This window comes from Lemur catta, chromosome 13 (genome assembly GCF_020740605.2).
Source record: "Lemur catta isolate mLemCat1 chromosome 13, mLemCat1.pri, whole genome shotgun sequence".
In the NCBI taxonomy this organism is placed as follows: Eukaryota; Metazoa; Chordata; class Mammalia; order Primates; family Lemuridae; genus Lemur; species Lemur catta.
In genome coordinates, this window is record NC_059140.1 from 71,342,428 (window position 1) to 71,367,463 (window position 25,036).

Consider the following 25,036-nt stretch of genomic DNA (forward strand, 5'->3'; position numbering starts at 1 on the left):
AGGTAATTTATCATATAACAACAATAGCAATGAAAAGAATGAGTCTAAGAACAAACTGATCAAATAAAATCAAAACTAAAAACTTTCTATGGCAGACTTCATTGACACAATAGTCACGACTTCCCCTCTGCTAACACATTCTAGATTTTGTTCTATTATTGAGATGAATTGGGTATAGAAAAGGTTGGCCCCACCCTAGTTACTAGTTAACCAGTATCGGTCCATATAAACCTGTTACGATAATGCTATTTTCTGTTGCTGGTGATTAACTTAGAAAGAGCATGTGATGCTGCGGGGAAATTTCTTGGGGGGCTCTTAAGAAAAAAAAGAAGAAAAGGTAAAAGAACAGAAAGAGTAAGAGGAGAGAGAGAAATAGAAGGGAGAGGAAAAATAGGAACAGGAGGAAGGAAGAAGAATCATCCCTGCCTCTTAGTTTGAGCAAGTTTCTGATGTTGAATTGGTGCTGGGGGCTGAAGCAGCCACATTGAATCCGAAAAGGAAAATCAGGAAAAGCAGAGAAACCAACTTGAGTCCTAAGAATGTCATGCCACTGATTGTTGCAGGTGCTAATGGTGGGATAATCTGTTACTTACAGCCATCAACTTTCATACATATTCTCATAATTAATTTTTTGCATACTTGCTATTAGAAAATTAAGTCAAAAATTAAGAAAGGTAATTATTTAATTTATGTAGATTTGTTATTTTTTAAGTGTTTATATTTGAACTGATATCTACTGCTTAAATACTATAGGCTCCCACTAACTGCTTAAATACTATAGGCTCTAAAAACATACACATCATAGGGTTATTTTAAACTTTATTTTGACAATATATGTTAAAATATCAGTACCAATAATAACTTAGTACATGGCATTAGTTTTAACAAGACAAGATAAAAATGTGTATATTTCTTTAAACTACCACTGATTTTTTGTTATTATTGTTAAATCTCTTGTATATAGAACAGGCAGTACCAGATTTTAAATTTTTGCTTTTTATATATAAAAAAGAAATATCTCTACCTCCTCCAAACATGTACATCTGTTTCTAATGCAAATAGCAAATCGGTGAGAAGCCGTTGATGCATTGGAGACCATTTAAACTCAGGAATACGGAACATTGTAGTACGTGGACCTGGGCTGAACTGGCGCCGCTGTTCCTCAGTCATGGGCATTCCTCGAAATCCTAAATCAACTCGCAGATCTCGGTCTTGTTGGGTGATAGACCGACCCTGAACAGCCTAAAGAAAGAAAAGATGAACTTTTGTGGGGTACAAAAGAAATACCTCATTTCAAAATGAAACAGTGAGTATAGTAAAGTGAGTGAGTAAAGCTTTTGCATATGACTTTAGTAAGTTCATATATTTCACATATATTATTCATGTGGTAATTCCCTGCATAGGAATATTTTTGAGCTGAAAAATCTATCATTATTGCTCCTATTTTACTATTGCAGAAACTAGGCAAGGTATTCATATACCTAAGGTTAACACAAAGGTTCACATTGAAAATTATACCCTCTTTTCTCTGTTATGAGGTATCTACATTAAACCGCATTACTTCCTTAAGGAAATGAGCATATACGAAGTGAAGTATATCGGATTTATGCCATCAACTAATTGTAAATAAAACACAACATTAGAAGAAATATTACTTGAACAGATTCAAGTCAACTTCAAAGTCTTTTTCACTCACAATACTTCAATTCTAAAAAACAAATGCATTTGGTAAGTTAGAAAACAAACTAGAAAAATGCCTGTGAACTCCAAATGAAAAACAGGCAAGCCTAGTGTGTTCAATAGGCAAGCTTACCGTCCAATAAACAATGCACCATGTTTTCCTTTATTTTACATCTGCACCTAATTCAATATCCGCATCCCCTGCCAATTATCACTGTAGTGCAACTGCCACAAAATTGGAAATTGGCAGTTAGAAAACAAATAAAAATACCTTTCCCACACACAGATTATTAAGGATTCTTATTGGGAGTACAAAGACACCACCAGTAAGGCATGGTTTACTGTTTATAACTAATGAAAACACATTAAATTTATCTTCGATGACATTAAAAGGCAAGTGGAACACTCAGAGGACAACAAAGCCCCAATCATTAAGGGTAAAAATATTACTGTAATTTCTTAAACTCATAACCATGAAGTATTGTTTAACCTAGAAAATATGGAAGGAGTCATAACTTAAGGCTCACCAATTAAAATCCATATCAGAAAACATCATCGGTTTTTAATTTTACTCCAGTGAGGCCAAAACTGAAGCACTAGTATTTCCTAACCACCATACCTAAGTTTTCTCGTAACAAATTCCTATCTATGTGGTTATAAAAAAAAAATTCTCACTGCTCATAATTCTAATTTTCCTCAGCCATATTACCTACCTCACAGGGTTGTTGTGAGGATTAAATCTGAAAATATATAGCACAGTGCCCGGAACATAGTAGGCACTTGATAAATAACAGTTCCCTTTTCCCTTCCCCTTCATTTATCAGTTCAATCTGGGCTCCAAGTTCTCTTTTCTATAATCCACAGAACAGGGTTGGGCCTGAAGCTTAAAAGGTTAAAATTAATCAAGTGTTCAGAATGAAGATCTCGAGTAAAAAATGTGTAAATGTAGTCACAGTCATAAAATGTTAGAACTGGTAGAGACCTTAAAGGTCACATTTTAATCTAGTATAAACTCTTGTACTATATAAGGAAACTTAGGCCCAGAGAGGTTGACAAAGTTACACAGAAGAATGTGGCAGAGTTGGAAATATAACTCAGATATTTTAATTTCTTTATATATATGCAACCATACTACTCAATTCCATCAATTACTATTATACCATAATTGCATACAAATATGGTGTAATGGGTAAGAAATTTACTCTGCTTTCATGCTAACAATTCAATATCTATCCAGTGCATTTTTATTTATTTCTAGAACTTATATAAGATAGCTTACTTGTGTCGTAGCAGTTGTCTGGATTTTTCGTATTTCCTTTCCTGATTCTTTGCCATCATCAGATCTCTCAGTATCTGAAATTATACTTCCTGCATCAATATTTGGTACGATTTTGCTACCAGAAGACTCAGTTTCCAGAGTTGTAGCAGTCATTTCAGCATACTCTAACCCCTTAGTTGATGATGCTAAATCTCTTTCAGAAATGCTACTCATTCCATCTGAAGTTGTATGGATTTTGAATTCTTTTTCTTCTATTATACTTGATGCACAAGTTAAGTCTACACTACCGGTCATATGAGCAAGCAATCCAAGATCATCACTAACACCAAGATGTACTTGTGAGTCCTGAATATTTGGAATAATATGATTGCTAGAAAGTTCAGGAAGGAGTTTCTCCTCCTGTTTGGGTATTTTATCAAAGAGAAATGATGTACTACTATTGGGAAGTTCCTCTTTCTCATCTGCTAATGTTATCAATGGGCCATTATCCTTTTCTTCATTTTTTTTAATGATACCAACACTTCCATGCACATTGTTCTGGAGTTTCTCAACAGCAGCACTATATACATTATCCAACAAAGATTCAACCTCCACAAGAGCACCATTCTCTCCACCTACTAAAGTCTCTGGTGATAAATCCATATCATCAAGCTTTACTTCTGTTGCTTCCACTTTCTCTGCTTTTATATCAACTAAAAGATCATGCACTTCCACATGTACACCACTTCCCGGTCTATCTGAACTTCCAAGAATATCATCTGACACTTTTGTTGACATAAGTAAGTCTCGAGTATCTGTGCTGACAGGATAATCTGTCTCACTTTCTGGACTCTGGCTTTGTGAAAGATCTTCTATCTCTCGAATTTCCATTCCACCTTTTGCTCCTGTTGTCTGTGATGAAAGACCAGAGATGGTGCTCACATTGCCTTTCTTTCCCTTTTTAATGTTTTCCTCTTCTTGTCTCTGATATTCTTCATACATTTTGGCTAGGTATTCCTTATGTGCTTCATAAGTGACCTTAAGAATAAGTAAAGCAAACATTAAGGCATTTTGTATATACCAAAAAGAAAAAAATAAAATAATGAAAATAAAATTATGGCAATATCAAAAATAGTGCTAAGCTTAAGCTTTCTAATTTTATACATATTAATCCTAAAACGTGCTTAGTTGCATTAAATAATTAGAAATAATCAACAAATATAGCCATATATAACTTATTATATATGACTTGCCCCCAAATCACATAGGTAAGCTAGCAATACTAAAGGGTTTTTTTTAAGTTAAGTATTTCCATGTTACCCTAATATGCCAATTAACTTCCACACATTTATTTAAGCTTAACCAGAGAAATGGCAGCTAATAATGTACAATATCCAAAGTACGATTACTACAACAGTTTTAACCATCCATTGCTCATATGTGAACCTACTGCAACAACTGAGGCTAAAAAAATTCAAACATATCTATGAATATATACATTTATGAACTGTTAAAACATCATAGTTTTATTCTTATATAGGGTGCTATGAATTTGCTACTTTACATAGGCTTGTTTAGGAGACCCAGGAAATATATCTTTTGGACAAAGACTTGCAATGTCTTTTTCTTTGCTGTTTTCAAATTTGTTAAAGCAATGCTAAATGTGAGGTGTCAGTATATGACAAAATGTGAATTTATAACAAATAAAATTTCTTCCAAAGTTTTTTTAAAGTTCAAAATCCTTCCTGATAGACAGGTAATATTAATTTGTATTTAAATGATAGGGTAACAATTTTAGATTGAGAGAGACTTTCCTTTAAAGATTATCATACTATAAAAACCCCCTTCATTTCACAGAAGAAGAAAGCAAGTCCCAAAAGTGGGGGTTGGCAACCTATGGCCCATGGGCCAAATCTAATGATCATCTGGTTTTGGTAAATAAAGTTTTATCACAACAAAGCCATGTTCGTTCATTTACGTATTTCTATGGATGCTTTCACACTATGCAGCAGAGTTGATTTGCTGCACCAGAGGTTGCACAGCCCACGCAGCCTAAAATATTTACTATCTATCCCTTCAAAAAAATTTTAACCCCTGTTCAAAAGGATTAAATGAATCTCCTAAAATCACAAAACTCAATTATGGCATAGACTAGATTAAAAGCCAACCTTCTGACACTCATGCTGCTTCTATGATGCTACAAGATGAACAATCACATTTCTGAATTTACGAAATCTAATGTTTATATACTTTACATTTTAAAATCACTATTTCATTTTACCAAAGAACAAATATTTAAATGATAGACACATAGTCTTACGATTAAAAATAAAGATAATGTAATCAGAAATATCACTAAACTTAAACACTTTAAATGTATTTATGATTCACTCTGAAATGTAAAAATATTCTGACTACTTTAAAAATGTCTTAAAAAGTATATTTCAGAGGCTATTTCATGAAATATTCTACTTTGTTAAAAGAGCAATTGACTCAGATTCAAGTTCTCAGATCTGCTATAAAAGAGGTATGTGTCACCTTTGGGTCCAAAATTCCTGATTTATAAACTTGGGGGTTGAATTAAATGATCTAAAATATACTTTCAAGCTCTAACAATCTATGGAGGAAAAACAAAAAAGAGAAAAGTGGGAAAAGTAGGATACAGAAATCTGCCAAAATCTAAGATGCCCACAAGATGGCACCAAACAAGTGTTTATAGCCATTTAATCCACTGATGAAATTGATGAAATAAAAGGTTAAATCCCTTGTTACCTTGGAATGGGCTATTGAGAGCGTATCCACCCAGACTCTCCAGCCTCCCCATTCATATTTTATTGCATGGTACAAAAGAATCCGAAAGATATTGTAGACCATCTCAGTAATCTTCTGTTCCTCAGAATTTTTAGGATTAATATAGCCAAGAGAAAACATCCAATCCTGCCACACTGAACACTGCAATAAGCATCTAAGGGAGAAAAAGATCTCATCAAAAATACCTAAATTAAATTAGAATTTACTATTTTGAAATTTAGAGAAAATAGTGAAAATATGATCTGATGACCTAGGTAAAGCAAAGTGCACAGACATTCTACACATTCTATATTCTATACCTGGAATGACTTTCCCCCTATTTCTCTACCTGGAAAAGTTCTAATGATTATTCGGAATCACTTCCCTAACTCTCCCAGTCAGACTTATTGTTTCTCTACTATCTCATCAGCTTTAGCATTCATCATGCACTCAACACATTACAAATTAATCATTGCTTTATGATTGTCTTGCCCACTGGACTATATTAAGACTATATACTAAGACTACCTTGTGCAGCACAGTGCTTTAAACACAACAGACACTCAATCAATCAATATGTGTTAAATTAAAGACTCAGGAAATGACTACCATAGAGTTCATGGCCTTGGACTCTACCCTATGTCCTAGCTAACCAGTTCAAAAATGCATGACAATAATCAGTCATACGACTAACTTGGGGGAAAAGCACAGACAAATATGGGCAAATCTAACGTAATTACAATTAAAAGTACTGTTCCTGACAGGTACCATCTAAAGGAATAGTGCATTTTAAAGAAGGTTTTGTGTATAGGTATATTCACATACACAATTAAAATACAATACCCATATTATAAAATAAAATCATATAAAAATAAATAGAATTATACTGAATACAAATTTTTATCAAAGAAACATGTAATGTTTTTTCTAATGATTGAAAGTATTTAGCAATATGGTAAAGATTTTAAATTTTTTTTATTTGAAAGACACTGAAAATTAAGGAGAAAAAAAGATTAATTATAGAATAGAGTTTTGCTATAGTATTCAAATTGCTTACCTTCTATTTTCCCGACTATTACTAAAAAGTTTTATCATGTCAGATAAAAATAAACGACGAACTTCCATCAGTTCTGCACTTGGTGTAGAGTTTTTTAACAAAGTTGCCACCACCTTAAGAATCACTGTAAACAAAAAAAACTTGAAGATTTATAACCATATTTTCAACTCAAAAAGAATTCACTAATTTTCAACTATTTGGCACTATTACACTTGAGTTTTAAGTGTCATGAACTAAGTAAATACCATAATGATTTAAGGGATTAGAAAAGTTTTGATTTAGTCTCAGATGTTGCCATGTTACTATTACAGCATTACAATAAAGAATTGCCATTTGCTCACTTGGATTCTGAATTTTCACTGTAGAATCTGGCTCTGGATGTGGTTTGTGTACAACTTGAGTACACACTTGCTCTGTCAAGATCTGAAAGATGAAGAATTTGAACTTCATTTAGAAAATGATTTAAATCATAATTACAAAATGTAGGTATACAAAGAAACTGCAAAAAATATAAATTCAGTTCAAATCAAAAGGATCATCTCTTCTAAGAGACTTTCTAATGAACTCCATATACTTCTGAATTTTTTAACTCTGTATTTCTCAAATTTTATTTATAATGGATAGAGACAAAATCAGAACCAATTTCCCTGGAAGGAAAGACTAACTAGCAAATCCATTAGTTTAGTCTACTTGAAATACCCTTTCAGTGTCCATCTTTAATATACCAATATTGTAAATTATAAACATTTGATTCTTTGTATCATCATTAATTAAAATAAAAGAAATAAGTAAATAAGAAAATAATGTCTTAGCTTGGGTCTCTACTTCAAAATGAAGTGTGACAAAGAAAAGTTCTTTCTAACAATGTGGCTCATTGTCATTTACTGATGAGTGGTTTTTTTAAAATTTCTTTGAAATAACAAAAAATGGCAACAGTACACCAAATAAAAGACAGAATTCTAAAACATTTACTAACTTTTCCACTAAAATGTAGGCTCTACAAAAATAGGATTTCATATATGTTCTTCACTGTTACATTCCTAGTGAATAGCACTGGTACCTGATGTATTGCCAGTGCTCAATAAATATTTGTTAAATGAAAGAATGGATAAATGAATTATATATAAAAATATATATATGACTATTCATGGTATTTTAGGTCTTAGCTTGTGCATACCTGTACTCTTACATATAGCTAAACCTAATAAGGCTATATTTAACAAAGACTTCATTTTATATAAGTGATTTAATTCCTGTTTAGCCTTAACATGTACAAGTACAAAAAGTATGCAAAATTATAAACATTAGCTAAAAATCCAATTGTACATAGCTATATTATAAAAGTTAAAGGAGAAAGTAAATTAAGAAACAAGGATGGTTCCTTCTGATTAGAAAAGGACCACGACATCCAGAAGTGTCATTTTTCTTCCCTTTCTGCTTAGACTAAGAAAAGATAGGAAATTTATATAGTTATATTAGAAATGTACATCAAAAAGGTATTGACTTGAAATAAAAGCTGACCTACTATTACTTAAATAACAAATACAGGGCAAAATTACCCCTATTCCCCTCATTCCCATATTTTTGTTGAAAATAAACACTGCATAATTACACCTAAGCAGTGCCTCAGAATTTTCTGAACAGAGCACCCTAAACATTCACTCCTAATCAAATAAAACTGATACATGCAATGAAATTTCTTTGAAAACACATACTAAAGAACAATCAATTAGTGGTTGGTATATACCTACAAGGAGTTTTCACATCAATGTATCCCAAAGACCCTACAACTCAGTGGACAAGATCCCAGAAAATTCTTTTTACAAATAAGGGATTCAAAATAATTTCAGACAAGCTTGAAGAAAACCAGGCCATACTCTTCCATGACAGAGAATAGTCAAAACTGTCTCAATTGAAAGAGAAGAAATCACACTGCACAAAAAACAAAAGCATCACCAGTTTTTACAGTGTTGTCTTTTTAAGTCCTTATTCTATCATCTAACAATGAAGGGAATAATTGCCTTGCCTATCTAATAAAGCTGCTAGGAATATTAAATAAAGCTCTATAAGTGAAAGTGCTTTGAAAACTATAACATATTCAAATATAAGACCTTTTATTAAAATTACAAATATATATTTAGAAACTCAATTCAGCATGCATTTATTAAGAACCACTTATGTGCCCACATTCTGCTAAATGTTTAGAGATGGGAAATAAGTTGCTAGGTGGAACTATATTTCTAGCAGCAATTTACTTAATTATCGTTCTGGAGGCAGGCATAAATGCATGCCTCTATTAAGTAATAAAACATGGTAGACTGTCATTAAGAACCTATGTGAGCTTAAAAAGGGGGCAGGGAAATAATGAGATATAAATAAGGAGAGACGAATATAGATATAAACATTTTAATGAAAGGACAGGACTCAAGATGGGCCCTAAAAGTTTGACTGGACTTGTTAAGAGATTTGCCAAGTAAGTAACTCCTGCCACCCACCAAAACAAAATAAATACTAAGGAGGTTCAGAGCCAGAGATGGACAAGAAAGCAAATTTGCATTTAACACTTACAGCACATCTCAATTCACACTAGCCTCATTTTAAGTGTTCAACTGCCACAAGTGCCTGCCTGGTGGCTATAATAACAGGTATTGGACAGGAAGGGAAACAATAATGAATCATAAGCAGAGGATAATTTGATAAATATGCTATTTATACACATAGACCTGAGCCCAGCATTATACATATAAATTTCATTTCATAAGTGGAATTATTTTATAATTCATGTGTTACAGAAAGACTTCTGGCATAAGCAGGGGCTATTGCAGCTTTCTTTCTGACCCACCCACTTCCTGGCTTCATCATGAATAAATCGTTTTGCAGTATTAGTAGGTACAACTTTTTGAGACAGGAGTGGTAAAAATGGCAAACTATTAACCCTATCATTACATCTAAGTGCCACTGTAGGTATTTGTGTCAGAGAATCTTTATAGGTTTGGACAAACTACCTAACTTTTTGACTCTCAGTTTCTTTATCTGTGAAAAGAAAGTTTGAATAGATGATTTCTAAAATACTGCCCACCTCTGAGATTCTATTATTTTAATTAAAATGTCTTATTATGAAGTACTTAGTTTTAAAGTTGACTGACTTATAATTTGTGCTCAAAAATTGTTTTACTCTTACAGAAACAGTTAAAGTAACTAAAAAATATGTTTTCCTTTAAATCAATTAATTATTTCTATAAGAAACTGAGCTCCTCAGATTCTATCGCGCACCTGTCTACCTCTGTCTATACTACGTGTTTCAGTAAATCAAGGGAAAAGTATGCAAAGAGAAGCTATAAAACAAAAATAATATCACAATACTTATTAATAATAAAATAATGAAGCATATTGTTGAGATCTACAAGTACCTAAACATAATAAATCCAGTTGTTTCATCTTCGGAAAACATATTCTAAAATCTAACAAATAATTCATAAGGGTTTTAGGAAGTGCTGCAAATTATTAACAAAAGAAAACATAATTATTCATAATTTATAGTGGAAGTCAAAAAGCAAAACTAAAGATACAAATAAAATTTAAGAAACAAATTGTACAAATATCATAACTCCTAAAAAATATGTACATAAAAATAGTTTTGAGTAATTTCAAAGAGAGGTTCATTAAAGCCAACTTTATATTACCTACAGAATAAATTCACCTCAGAATGTAGGACACAAGGATATTTTCTTGATAATTTTCTGGTTTTCAGAATAATTAAGACATATTTTTATATCTTCATAACTTATACAATGTTGTCTGACATATCCTGCTAAATTAAGTCTAAATGACTTTATGCCTTAATATTTGTTTACTATATTTTAGGCATCTTACCAGACTTAAAAGTTTTAAAGATCACTATGACATTATCATTATCCTAATAGGACTTCAAAACACTTTGCTAAAATAATAAATAATCAATTCTTTCTATTTTAAAATATCATTAGCAACACCATAGATATGACATAGTTCTTCACATAGATTATAAAGGTTTCCACTGTATACAATTAAAATTTTCACACATTTTTCATTTTTACCTCATAAAGTGTGTTGTATGTAGTGACAGTCACAGTGTTTGTATGCAACATCAGCCTTTCTCCAAGAAGAGTGAAAAGACTATGGGTGTGCATAATTTCGACTTTTCTCCTAGAAAGAAGGGGGAAAAAAACACTATGAAACACATTGGATTCTCTGCTCACATAACTTTTGGATAAGAAAGTGCAATTTGTAAACAGACACAGAATGACGTAATTGTTTTTACGAACTTCCACTTAAAGAACGAAAACAGCTTAAAACAGAGATATCTTTTAAAGTTCCAAGACTATTAAACACTTCTCAAATAAAATATCTATATAAACAAAAATGTGAAATATACAAATTATGGAATATTATATAACTGTTGATGACTATTATTTTCAAATTTCTAATAACTATTTGGAAGTTATTTTTATTGGGTTACAATTATTGGTTTCCTCTAACACAGAGACCTCATAATTTTTAAATCATTTCTGTCCAAATCCATAGTCTATAAAATAGTCTGTAACAAACCATATAAGAATCTAAAATTATGTTTAAAAGTGAATACTCTAACCTTAATGTTGGGTTAAAGGCCTCCTGGAATACTTAGCTCTAGCTCCGGTAATTACTATATGCCTCTCATTTGTGTCGCTTAGAATTCAAGATCTGGATCTTCTTGTCTCCCGAATGGTGGCATTAAGGTATAAATGCCTTTTACCAGCAACTTTACCAATCCTATGTATCCTTACTTTCTTTGATTTCCTATTGTTCTTTGTTTGCATTTGGCAACTGTGATATAGTCTGACAATATAATTGCCAAATTCTTGTTCCTTTCTTCCCTGGTCCACAGCTATATTACATTTCCAGCCTTTCTTACAGCTAGGTGTGGCCATTTAACTGAGTTCTAGCCAATAAAATGTAAACAGAAAAGATGTGAACTATTTTCAGGTTCAGCCCATAGAAAAAGTACTCATGCACATCTTTCATGCTCTTTCCCCAAACCAGCAACACAGAACCGTATGATGAAGACAATGGAGCCACAGGATGAAAGAAATGCCTGGGTCTCTAAATCACTGCTTACAAGAGAATCACCTACTGTGGAAAACCTATTTGGATTTTAAGTGAACAAGAAAGAAACTACTAGCTTGATAAGTGACTAGAATTTCACTATCTTTTACAGTGATTGTTATTATAGTTAATACAGAAATCAAATGATGAACTATTTATTGGGGTACCATTCACCTGTAAATCCTCTCTTCTAAGATCGGCCTCCAAAATCCACATTCCACAACAAAAGACACAGGACAGCTGGTCCCCTCACCCAAACCTCCTCAGTCCAGGGAGAAAAACAACAAAATTACCTAACCTCACAAGGAAGATAGTATATTTGTCATGTGGCTGCATTTGCAAAGCACTTAAATAAGACTGAAAAAGGTCCAACTGGCCATTAAAAAACAAGACTAATGGATATTATGAGATTATGGAGGAGAAGGCTTAAGTCTCTTCCAATTCAAGCCACACTCAAGAAAAGGAGGCCTGAAATTTTCATTTGCTCCCAATCAGAAATAAGCAAACGCCAAAGCATTGCCCTTGATACATCTCTCTGCTGCAAGGAGCTTGTACAACCTATGTCTAAATTAGGCAATCTGGAATTTAGAATAATCTCTTAACTGTACCTCTACAACTTCAGCTACCAAAGAAATTCATGCCCTCTTGATTATCTTCTCTTGCAATGTAAATGTTTGCACAGATGTTTAATTCTAGGTTTGGAGGGAATTTGAAGATACTGTGCATACACCAGGAAAGAGATGGGTCAACTTCATTCTGCAGTTTACTTTAAAACAATACTTTCCAATAAATTTTTCTGCATAGCAGTCAAGAGATAACCAAAATGCCATCCATCACATCAGGCAGGGAATGGGTGCACTGGCCCTGTACACCACATGATTTTGTTTCCCACAGGACTTCTAATGAAATACCTAGCTCTGTGGATTCAGTTCAGGTAGGATATTTACTGGAAAAACTAACATTGCAAACATGTTTACCTTTAAGACTTCAGTTTTTAGTGCATATTTGCTTTACATCTTGAGTTTTACAGGATTTCTACCCACTTGGATGAAGAGTGTAAACCATTTTTTCAGAAGAATAACTTCTTATTCATGCAAATCACAGATTTATAAGCTTACTAAACATTCCACTGAAATGTATTCCAATTTCTTTCTACACAAAATAGCCTTTTCTTTTTGAATGGTCAAAAAATACTTCCTGTAACAAATTCAGACACTATGTGAAAACAGTAAAAAAAGAAAAGAAAACCCATAATTCCAGACATAATCATTATAAATATCAGTTTATGTTCTTCCAGATTAATTACTATATACATAAATCTATATATGACAGATAGACATAAACATCAATATAATGGAAATTGTTCTATATAATGTAATTTGTAGCTTGTTTCCTTTAAATCAACAATATATTGTGTCTTTTTCAGTGTCATTAAAAATAACTGATAATAAAAATGTGGCATAATTAATTTATCCATTCACTACTGTTGGCCATTTATGTTATTTCCAAGTTTGCTTTTTACCATAAACAATTTTTCCCTTAGGTAAACCTTTGGGCATATCCATGGTTATTTCCTTAGAATAAACTCTTACAACTGAAATGATCAGGTTAAAAGCTTTTATTTTAATATTTTATGAGACTTTGCTAAACTGACCTCTAAAAATATGTACATTCATATTTCCACCATTAAGGTATACATGCCTTTTACCAGCAGCTTTACCAACTCTATGTATAATAATAATCATAAAAATAGTCAATATGGTATATAAAAAGTAGATGTTATTTTCATTTGCAAGAAATGCTGATACATGATCATAAGTTATTTTTACCATTTATACTACTTCCAAGAACTGCCTGATACTGTTCTGTGACCATTTTTTTCTCTGTGTGGTCATCTTTTTCCTACTGGTTATAAGAACCCTTATTAATAAGATAAAGGAAATTATTCCTTTATCAAATAATTGACAAATATTTTCCACTTTTTGAATTTCAAGGACTTTTATGGCATAGAGAAGTTTTTTATTTTCTTGAATAAAATCTATCAAGCTTCAACTTTGTCATTTCTACATTTGGAGTTAATATTGGAAAGACAACCTATGTCTTCTACATTTGGAGTTAATATTGGAAAGACAACCTATGTCTAGTAATCAGTTAATAATTATTCTTTCTCTTACAGCATTTTAAATTATTTTTACTTTAACTCATTTTTCATAATAATTACTTAATTGATTATGTTAAATGATACACAACATAGAAATTTAAGCAGTGTAGGGAAATACAAAGTATAAGTTTTTAAATTCCACTACCCAAAAGTAACACAATAAACAATAATAAAACATTAAAACTCTTCATGGAGAAGAAAGAGTGAGAAAGAAAGAAAGGGAGAGAGAATGAGGAAGGAAGGATAGAAGAAACTCATACTCAATTTTATTTTAAATAAAAAGCAACAAATGCAATTTTAATCATACTTAACAGAAAAAAAGAAATGGATGGGAAACTGAAAGAAAAAAACTTCAGATGACTTTCTTCAACACAGGAGACACTATTTCTTTTATTAAAAATCTCTATGAGACTTAAAAAGTAATTATGAATAAAAGAATGAAGTAATACATAATTAACTAAACATTTCAGTTTGGGAAAGTATCAATTCACTCCTCTTTATTAAAAGACAGATAATTAACATTCTCCCACTTCATGTCACCTCCTAATTTTTGTGAGCACATTGCTATTTGATCACCAAGGATAAAAATCCCTAAATTATATTCATCTTAACACTGCTATGTATAGTTGTTAGGTCTTCATCTATTTTAAATGAATTCAGTTCTTTGACTTTGTCTTCACCACTTCTGGTTTCTTTTTTGGACTCATCTGTCAGTTAGATTGATGTCATTCAAAAGGAGATCAAGAGCCTATCTTCTGAATTTTAACCTGATGTCTATATACTTAACGAACTGGCAGGGTATAATATTCTAGGGTCACACCTTCTTTCAGAACTTGTAGACATTGCTTTGTTTCTTTTGGCATTGAATTAAACTGGAAGAAGTCTGACGTGAGTCAAATATTTAACAATTTGAAGGAGACTTTGCCTAGTTGTTTTTTAGGAATTCTTTTTTATCACTAAACTTTGATTTAAATACTATATGTCTTGATGTTGATCATTTTTGTGTCAAATTTACCTAGAACATGGTGTGCTTTTTCTATACACAAGTTAGTTCTTTATTTCATAGAAGTATTTTCTGTTTCATTTGTTTATTTCTCCCCTCAAGAGACATCAGTAATCTTTAGGTTAGATATTTTATCCTCCATATTGCATTCTCTCTATATTAAGTACGTTGCCTAAAATCAATTTGGATCATTGTTTTCTTAACCCTTCAAGTTCCTTTTTTATTTCATTTTGTTCTCCATTTTGTCTTTGAAAACTTATTGAATTTATATTCTTGAAAATTATTCTATAAATCAAGCATTATGGAAAATTACATTTTTTTGTTAATATATGTTTTCCTCTGGATAAAATTCTTCTGCATTTTTTACTCATTTCTTTGTAGTGTTGCATTGGCATGATTTCCCTGCCATTTTTTTTCACATTACTTATGCTTTGTGTATTTTGCTTACACTTATTATTTGTTCTCATAGAATTTGGGTACCTAACCTACTCAACCTCCTTTTTATCCACATTAACTGAGACTCATTTGTATTGTCCTCTGAGATGCATTTCCAGGGTTGGGCACTTCATGGTCTATCTATTTTTTTTCCCTGAAGCTTAATAGCTTTAATTGAGGCAGAGAAACAGCTGAGGCTGTGTGCAGACTTTATTAGAGCACCAGTACTGCTCTCTCTTGTGAGACAATGTTTTAAAGAATCCTGTATTGCAGTTCAGCCTACTTAAGGGAATATACCTCATTTCCAAAGGGAAACTGTCTCAGGCTGCAGCTTGATCCCCCAATAAGATACAGAAAGACTTAGAACCTTTACTTCCATCTCAGAATGTCAACCTTAGTTCTTCGTTCTTCATGCCTCTCCTAGTAATTGTTTCCACCCATACAAAATCAGAAGAAAGAGAAAATAGGAACATCTAAGAAATTTCCATCACTCTAATGTGGAGGTTACGAGGGAGAAATCTAGGGATTCTGTTTACTTTGCAGGGGCACAAATGAACTAAGGATACATATGAATTCAATACAGAATCTTTTGGTTCTTTAGCTATGAATATTTTGAGTCTATTGCTTTAAGTGATGCACCTTTCCTTGTTGGGTTACATTTGTCTTTTGAGGGAGGGGGAGATTCTCTATTTTACTATTTAATGTTTACTTCATTAGGTTTGGACAAGAGAAATTCTTTCATCTCTCTTTATCAACTTGATCTTTTTGTTTGTTTGTTTATTGAATTTTTTTTATTTCAGCTTATTATGGGGGTACAAAAGCTCAGGTTATATATATTGCCCATGTCCTGCCCATCCCCCTGAGTCAGAGCCTCAAGCGTGTCCATTCCCCAGACAGTGCGCCTGGTACTCACCATGTAGTCAGAAAACACACACACTTTATAGAGAATAAACATTTTGAATTGTGGGCTTCAAGATCAAGTTGATAGGATGGAGGTATGACTATCAACTTGATCTTGAAGCCCACAATTCCAAATGTTTATTCTCTATAAAGTGTGTGTGTGTGTGTGTGGTTTTTTTTTTTTTGGTGGGGGATATGGTTTGAGGTAAGACTTCTCTCTCTCCAATCCAGAAATTAAATAACTTCCCACTGCCAATTATTGAATAATCACATTTTCATCATGTTCCCAGTGTATAAGTATATATACACACATTAGAGTGTGCTTCTGGGCTTTCTATTCTACACTCCTTTTAGCTTATTCCTTGGTTTAAAGTCTACTAGACTTAAACAATACATACTCATTATTCTTATCTTTCAAACATCTGACATTTTTACCCATTTGTTTATCTGAGTTAGCTTTAGAAAAGTTTTTTTAAAACTTTAAATAAAAATTAGGATTTTTACCAGAGCTCCATATGTTTACAAATTAATTTATTAAAATTTTCCCTTTATATAATTGAGTCTTTCTATTAAGGTACATGGTATAACTCTTCATTTAGTGTAGTTTCAGTTTTTCATGGTGTTCAGCAAGAATTTAAAATTTTATTTACATTTCCAATTCCCTTTGGCTATTATTCCATATATTAGTCTGTAGTAAGAACCACTAGTTATTCAACTAGTGGGCATTACTATACTTTTTAATCTCCTTCAATCTATCAAGACAATTGTAATAGAGTGCCTGCAAATACAGATTATTATTAGCAGAGAGGTTTGCATAGAGATCATAATAAATCAATTGCTTGCAGACTCATATCAAAACCTTCAGTGAATGGCAAGTGACAATGTAATAATAATAGAAATAAAGAGCACAATAAATGTAATGTGCTTGAATCATCCCAAAACCATCCCCCCCCCCCACCACCACCTGGTCCGTGAAAAACTGTCTTCCATGAAACCGGTCCCTGGTACCAAAAAGGATGGGACCACTGAAATACAGGAACTCAATACTACATACACCAGTGTTTGCAGGGAAACTGTATCAAAATGCAGCTATGTATTAAAGGAACATATGATAGGTGTGTTGATGATTATTAGTGAAGCAAAATAGGGTATTTTCTGTGCTCCTGTAGTTTTATCTTATTTATTAATGACTTGATATTACCCTTCCCATTTTTTATTAGATTGAAGAAGTACTATATATATTTGTAAAAGAAAACAAAAAAGAGCTCTTAGAATGATATAGAACAAAATGATATTATTACCAAGAACTAGGCCTATTATAAGTTGCCATAAAATAACATATTTTCTTAAAATTATCATAATCTATCCTACAACAATAAGAGCTTTTCCTCATCCAAAGCTCTTTTCCATTTTGTCTTAACAGTGTATGAAAAGTGTTATTCATTTTATTGGTTTCTTCCAAAAAATCACATTTGTAGTTAGTGATCCTTTCAACAGTTTTTGTTTTATTTTCTAGTTTCCTTATGTTAGCTTCCATTCTTACTAATTTGCACTTACTCATTTACTTTGTCGTCCTTTAATTAATGTTGAAATATGAGCACCAGGTTCCTCTAACTTTTAATCTTTATTTTTTAATAATGGAGGTATTTACTTCTGAGTAAGTTTTTGCTATGATGCATAGATAATTTTAGATAAGTTATAATTTTCCTTTTCTTTTCTCCTATTCACTAAGGGATATCTGTCACTGTTTCTTAATTTCTAAGTAAAGAGTTTTTTGCTCAATTTCTTTTTTTGATTTCTAATTTTATTACATTATGGTCAGGAAATAGTGGCCAGTAAAACCTCTATTTCATCTACTTTGTTTATTTTATGACCCAGGACATGACTATTTTTTTGTAACTGTATTTAGCCATAAAGTATACCCTCAGAGAATGTAAGACTCAACATGTATCTACTGAGTCAAGTTTTATGCATATATTGCTCAATTTCTCTGTATCTTTACATATTATCTAGTCAATTGGTCCCATTCTCAAACAGATATGTCTATATCATTATTGTATTTTATCAAGTTCTTGATGCATCTCTAATGGATTTTGCTTTACCTATTTGAGAGCAATATTTGATGTTTACAGGCTTATAACATCAACTACTTAAATTGTACCTTTCATACTACATACCGCCTTTTTAACATTCTGTATTGAATTTTTAACTTCAAGTTCAACTTGTTCTGTTTTGCATTTTTGAATCCCATATGATTTCTGTAGTGGTAACAAATTTCTGCTTTACTTTTGTTTACAATCGCATTCTTTACTCATTTATTTTTTAAAACATAAAATATATTGCTTTTCAAAAAGTGAGGAAATCATGTAATAAATACTCATGCAGCTACTAAACAGCTTAAGAAACAAAGTATCACACTAAGAACTTCTGGATACCTGTCCATGATCCCATTCTTCTCCCCATATTTAGAGGTAACTGATATGATAAATTTTGTTTTTTTAATTCTCAGGTATGTCCTTATACTTTTATTAGATGTGGATCTAGTCCCAAACAATTTATAATTTTGCCTTTGCATATTTTTGGAATTCAAGTAAATGGTATCATTACTATGTATCTTTCTGCAACTTAATTTATTGCTTCATATTAGTTTTGTGGAAGATAACTTTAAGTCATTCATTTTCAGTCCTGAATATATCCAACTGTATAAATGCACCTCATTTCATTTAACTGTTCTCCTCTTAATATTCTTTTATGTTATTTCCATTTTTTCATTATTATCAACAATGTTACATTGAATATTTGTACAGATACATGAGTTTCTTTACATCAAGGAGAGAATTACTAGAGTTGTGGTCCCCAGCCTTTTTGGCACCATGGACTGGTTTCATGGAAGACAATTTTTCCATGGACCAGGGGGTGGTCGGGGTGGTTTCAAGATGATTAAGCACATTACATTTATTGTGCAGTCAAACCTCTCTGCTAATGATAACCTGTATTTGCAACTGCTCCCCAGCACAAGCATCACAACCTCAGGACCACCTCAGATCATCAGGCATTAGATTCTCACAAGGAGTGTACAACCTAGATCCCTCACATGTGCAGCTTACATAGGGTTTGTCCTGCTACCAGAATCTAATGTCGCTGCTGATCTGACAGAAGGCGGAACTTATGCAGTGATGAGAGCAATGGGTAGTGGCTGTAAAAACATATGAAGCTTTGCTCGCTGGCCTGCAGCACACCTCCTGCTGTGTGGCCTGGTTCCTAAAAGGCCATGGACCAGAACTGGGGTTGGTGACCACAGACTTACAGTATAAGCATCTTTATCTTTTTAAAAATTGTCAATTTTTTCTTTAATGTGATTGTACCAATATATAATTCCACTAGTGATTTGAAAGTTTCCATTGATACACATCCTTGCCAATAGTTGGTATTATCAAAAGTTTTAAAGTTTACTATTCTGATGGGTATTAAATACAACTCTTATTTGTACTTTCTTGATTACTTCTGAAGTTGAGTATCTTTCCCATATGTTTGTTGTCAACTTGTGTTTACTCGTCAGTGAATTTCGTGTTTATATTCTTCATGCTCCTAGTACTTTTTCTTTTTCAATTTATTGGCATGATTTTTCACATATTCAGGATACAAATCCATTGCATTCTTTCACTTTTCGACTTGTCTTTTCACTTTTTATGGTATCTATTAAAGCATTTAACATTTTAATAGTCAAACTTACCAACTTTTTCCTGCATTATTTATGTTTGTTTATTTATTGTTTTAGAAACCCTTCCATATCACAATGTTATATTATTATGCTGTATTTCCTAAAAGTTTTAAGTTTTGGTTTTCAAATTTTTTATTAGCTTCATTAAAATATAATACATATATTGTAAAATTCACACACATTGTAAGTGGACAATTCAGTGATTTTCAAATTTTTTAATTATTATGGATACATAATTTTATACATTTGTGAGTGATGTTTTGATAAAGGCATATAATGTATAATGATATGTATAATGATCAAATCAGGGTAACTGGGGTATCCATCACCTCAAGCATTTATCATTTCTTTGTGTCAGGAACATTTCAATTCTTTTACTTATTTTAAAATATACAATAAATTACTATTAACTATAGTCACCTTCTTGTACTACCAAATACTAGGTCTTATTTTTTCTATCTAAGTGCATTTTTGTACCCATTAACCATCCCCACTTTATTCCCCCCTCTCTGCTACCCTTCCCATCCTCTAGGAAGCAACATTCTACTCTCTATCTCCCTGAGTTCAATTTTTTTCTTTAGCTCCCACATATAAGTTAGAATATGCAATATTTGTCTTTCTGTGCCTCGCTTATTTCACTTAAAATAACATCCTCCAGTTCCAACCATGTTGTTGCAAATAATAGCATTTCATTCTTTTTAATGGATGAATAATATTCCATTGTGTATACATACCACATTTTCTTTATCCATTTATTTGTTCATGGGCCCTTAAGTTGATTCCATATCTTGGCTATTGTGAATAGTGCTGCAGTAAACATGGGAGTATAGACATCTCTTCAGTATACTGATTTATTCTTTTTTGGATACATACCTAGCAATGGGATTGCTGTATCATATGGCAGTTCTGCTTTTAATTTTTGGAGGAACCTCCATACAGTTCTCCATAGCAGCTGTGATAATTTACATTCCCACTAACAGTGTACAAGGGTTCCCCTTTCTCCACATCCTTTGCCAGCATTTGCTATTGTCTGTCTTTTGGGTAAATGTCATTTTAACTGAGGTGAGATGATATCTCATTGTAGTTTTGATTTGCATTTCCCTGATGATTAGTGATATTGGCCATTTCTTCATATACCTGGTGGCCATCTGTATGTCTTCTTTTGGCAAATGTCTATTCAGATATTATGCCCATTTTTGATTAGAGTTTTTTTTTGTTATTGAGTTGAGTTCCTTATATATTAATCTCATGGATATTAATCTCATCAGATGGATACTTTACAAATATTTTCTCCCATTTTGTAGGCTGTATCTTCACTTTGTTGCTTGTTTCCTTTGCTGTGCAGAAGCTTTTCAGCTTGATGTGATCCCATTTGTCCATTTTTGCTTTGGTTGCTTGTACTTTTGAGGTACTATTCAAGAAATCTTTGCCTTGTCCTGCAGTGCTTCCCAATTGTTTTCTTCTGTCAATTTCACAGTGTTAGGTCTTAGATTTAAGTCTTTAAATTATCCTTGTTTGCAGATGATATGATCTCATATTTAGAAAAACCTAAAGACTCCACCAGAAAACCTATTAGCACTAATAAACAAATTCAGTGGCATTGCTGGATACAAAATCAACACACAAAAATCAGTAGCATTTCTAGATGCCAACAACAAACAATCTGAAAAAAAAAGAAAACCAAGAAAGTAATCCCATTTACAATAGCTACAATTAAAATATAATACCTAGGAATAAACTTAAGAAGTGAAGGGTCTCTACAATGAAAACTATAAAACATTGATGAAAGCAAATAGAAGAGAACACAAAAAAGTGGAATGACATCGATGTTCATGGATTGGAAGAATCAATGTTGTTAAAATATCCATACTACTCAAAGCACTCCACAGATTCAAAGCAATCCCTATTAGAATATCAATGACATTCTTCACAGAAATAGAAAAAACAATCCTAAAATTTACATGGAACCAGTAAAGACCCAGAATAGCCAAAGCCATTCTGCACAAAAAGAACTAAACTGGAGGAATCACATTACCTGACTTTACATTATACTACAAAGTTATAGTAACCAGAACAACATGATCCTGGCAAAAAAAAAAAAAAAAAGACACATAGACCAATCAAACAGAAAAGAGAACACATAATTCCACACATGTACAGTCAACTTATTTTTGCCAAAGGTGGCAAGAACATACGCTGGGAAATGGATAGTATCTTCAATAACTGGTTCAGGGAAACCTGGATATCCACATGCAGAAGAATAAAATTAGACCCCCATCTCTCACCATGGACAATTAAGTAATTTTTAAAAAACAGCTTTATATGGAGTCATGCAACTATCACCACGATCCAGTTATAGAACATTTTTATTATCCTAAAAGGTTCCCTTGTGCCTATTTTCAGTGAATCTCCACTCACATGGGTCATCCCATGTGGCCACTAATTTGTATTCTGGACATGTCATATAAATGAAATCATATAATATATGTAGGTTTTTTGCATCTGGCTTTTTCACTTAGCATACTGTTTTTAGGATTCATTTTGTCATAGCATGCATCAGTAGTTTATTTCTTTTTAATTATTAATTTAATTAATAACTATTCTTTTAATGATTAATTTAATTTATATTAATTTAAACAATAACTATTTAATTTAATTAATAACTATTGAGCAACAGTATTCCCGTGTATGGACATATGGCATTTTGTTTATTCATTCACCAGCTGACTGACTTTTGGATTGTTTTCAGTTTGGGGCTATTATGACTAATGGTACTAAGTATATAAATGCACAAGTCTGGCTGTGAACATGTTGTCATTTCTCTTGGGTGGATACCTAAGTGTGGAAATGGCAGGCTGTGTGGTAAATTTCTGTTAAGAAATTAGAAAACCCGGGCCGGGCGCGGTGGCTCACGCCTGTAATCCTAGCTCTGGGAGGCCGAGGCGGGTGGATCGCTCGAGGTCAGGAGTTCGAGACCAGCCTGAGCAAGAGTGAGACCCCCGTCTCTACTAAAAATAGAAAGAAATTATCTGGCCAACTAAAAATATATATACAAAAAAATTAGCCGGGCATGGTGGCTCATGCCTGTAGTCCCAGCTACTCGGGAGGCTGAGGCAGTAGGATCGCTTAAGCCCAGGAGTCTGAGGTTGCTGTGAGCTAGGCTGATGCCACGGCACTCACTCTAGCCCGGGCAACAAAGTGAGACTCTGTCTCAAAAAAAAAAAAAAAAAAAAAAAGAAATTAGAAAACCCTTTTGGAACATGGCTGCAGAACTTAACATTCTATCGCCAATGTGGGAGGATTCAATAAATTTTTCTATGTTGTTTGTAGTTTTGTTTTCATTTGGTTCAAATTATCTTCTAATTTTGTGATTTCTTTCACTCAGGTTATTTACGTTATTTATGTTTCCAAATATCTTGCAGTTTTCAAATCTCTTTCTGTTGTTGATTTCTAATTTAATTCTATTATAGTCAGATAATATTTTATTTAATTACATTACTTTATAATTTACTGATACTTGTTTTACATTTTACACACTAACTCACAATACATTCTAGCCAATGTCTCATATGTACTTGAAAACTATTTTGCTGGCTTTAGGTGGAGGGTTCTATAAATTCAAATATATTAACTAATAGTATATTGAACAGGGGAGGTGAAATCAGGCTTTCATTAATTATTAGTTATTGAAAGAGAATGCTGCTAACATTTCATCACTAAATAGGAGTGTGGTAAATCTGGGGTAGATATACGTTATCAGGTTAAAGAAATTTTTTTCTATTTGTGGCTTGCTAAGAATTTTTATGATGAATGTGTACTAAAGTTTATCAAAAATTTTTGCACCCATTATTAAAATTATTTAGCTATTCTCCTTTGTTAATAAGGAGACTATGTGAAAAGATGTCCTTATGGTAAATCACCTTTGCATTCTGTAACTACTCTCAACTTGGTTATGATGTATACTTTAAAAACCAATAACTAATAGACTTATGCTCATAGGAGAAATTGGCCATAAATTTCCTTTAATTTATAACTCACATCCAATTTTGGCATAAAGGTTGTGCTAATAATTTCATTGTATGAAATATTAGCCCATGTCTTCTTTATCTAGCCAGTTAATGGAAAGCATTTTATAAGTGAATAAAACAGCTTTTTACCTTCTCTTACTCTGTTTAATATTCTTGCTTTCTGTTTCCTTAGTTTCTTCCCTTTATTATTTCTTTCCTTTTGCCTTCTTTGGCTGACAATTAATGAGGTAAGCATATATGAGAACCTATAAAATGAAAAGCCAAAGTACCTTTCTACTTTTAATACAAATATTTACAACTATAACTTGCTTTCAGTATTACTTAGGCCAAATCTCATATGTATACACATACAGACATCTTTCGATTGTAACTATTTTGTAATTTGCATGATGAATGACTTTTTGTTATGTGTTATTTAGAAAAAATGTGTTTCTATTTTCTAAGTTTGATTTTTTTGTCATTGATTTCTTCTTTAATTGCACTGTGGGAAAAGAAAGTTATCTGTATGACTATTTATTTAAATTTACTGAGGCTAGTTTATGGTCTCATTTCAACAATTTTTATAGTTGTGTGTATGCTTAAAAAGAATGTGTATGCTACTCAAGCTAATGGACTTTTTCTCAAATTTACACTGTTGATATATTTTTGCAATTGCTCTTTTAAAAAGAAAAAATGTTAAAATTTGTAAACTATTGATTTCTTTTCAAATTTAGTAAATACTTGTTTTCTATACCTCACCTATGCTGTTAAGTATATGCGCATTTGAAACTGTTTGACCTTCCTAGTGAATTACACCTTTTTCATTATGTGGTGTCCCTCTATCCTCATTATTTTTTTGCCTTGAAGTTTATATTTGCCATATATTTAAGTTTTACTAGG

General features: G+C 32.3%; 1 protein-coding gene across 11 annotated transcripts in view; it reads right to left on the reverse strand.

Moving 5' to 3' along the window:
- NBEA (neurobeachin) overlaps window positions 1-25,036 on the reverse strand; it is a 562,035-nt gene that overhangs the window by 401,381 nt on the left and 135,618 nt on the right. For all 11 annotated transcript variants that reach the window (XM_045567190.1, XM_045567200.1, XM_045567192.1 and 8 more), the window contains 6 exons: window positions 10,862-10,970; window positions 7,127-7,208; window positions 6,786-6,909; window positions 5,711-5,903; window positions 2,960-3,976; window positions 1,025-1,242 (listed from right to left, as the gene is read on the reverse strand). In XM_045567190.1, the coding sequence (XP_045423146.1) occupies window positions 1,025-1,242; window positions 2,960-3,976; window positions 5,711-5,903; window positions 6,786-6,909; window positions 7,127-7,208; window positions 10,862-10,970 (1,743 nt within the window). The remainder of the gene's footprint in view (window positions 1-1,024; window positions 1,243-2,959; window positions 3,977-5,710; window positions 5,904-6,785; window positions 6,910-7,126; window positions 7,209-10,861; window positions 10,971-25,036) is intronic.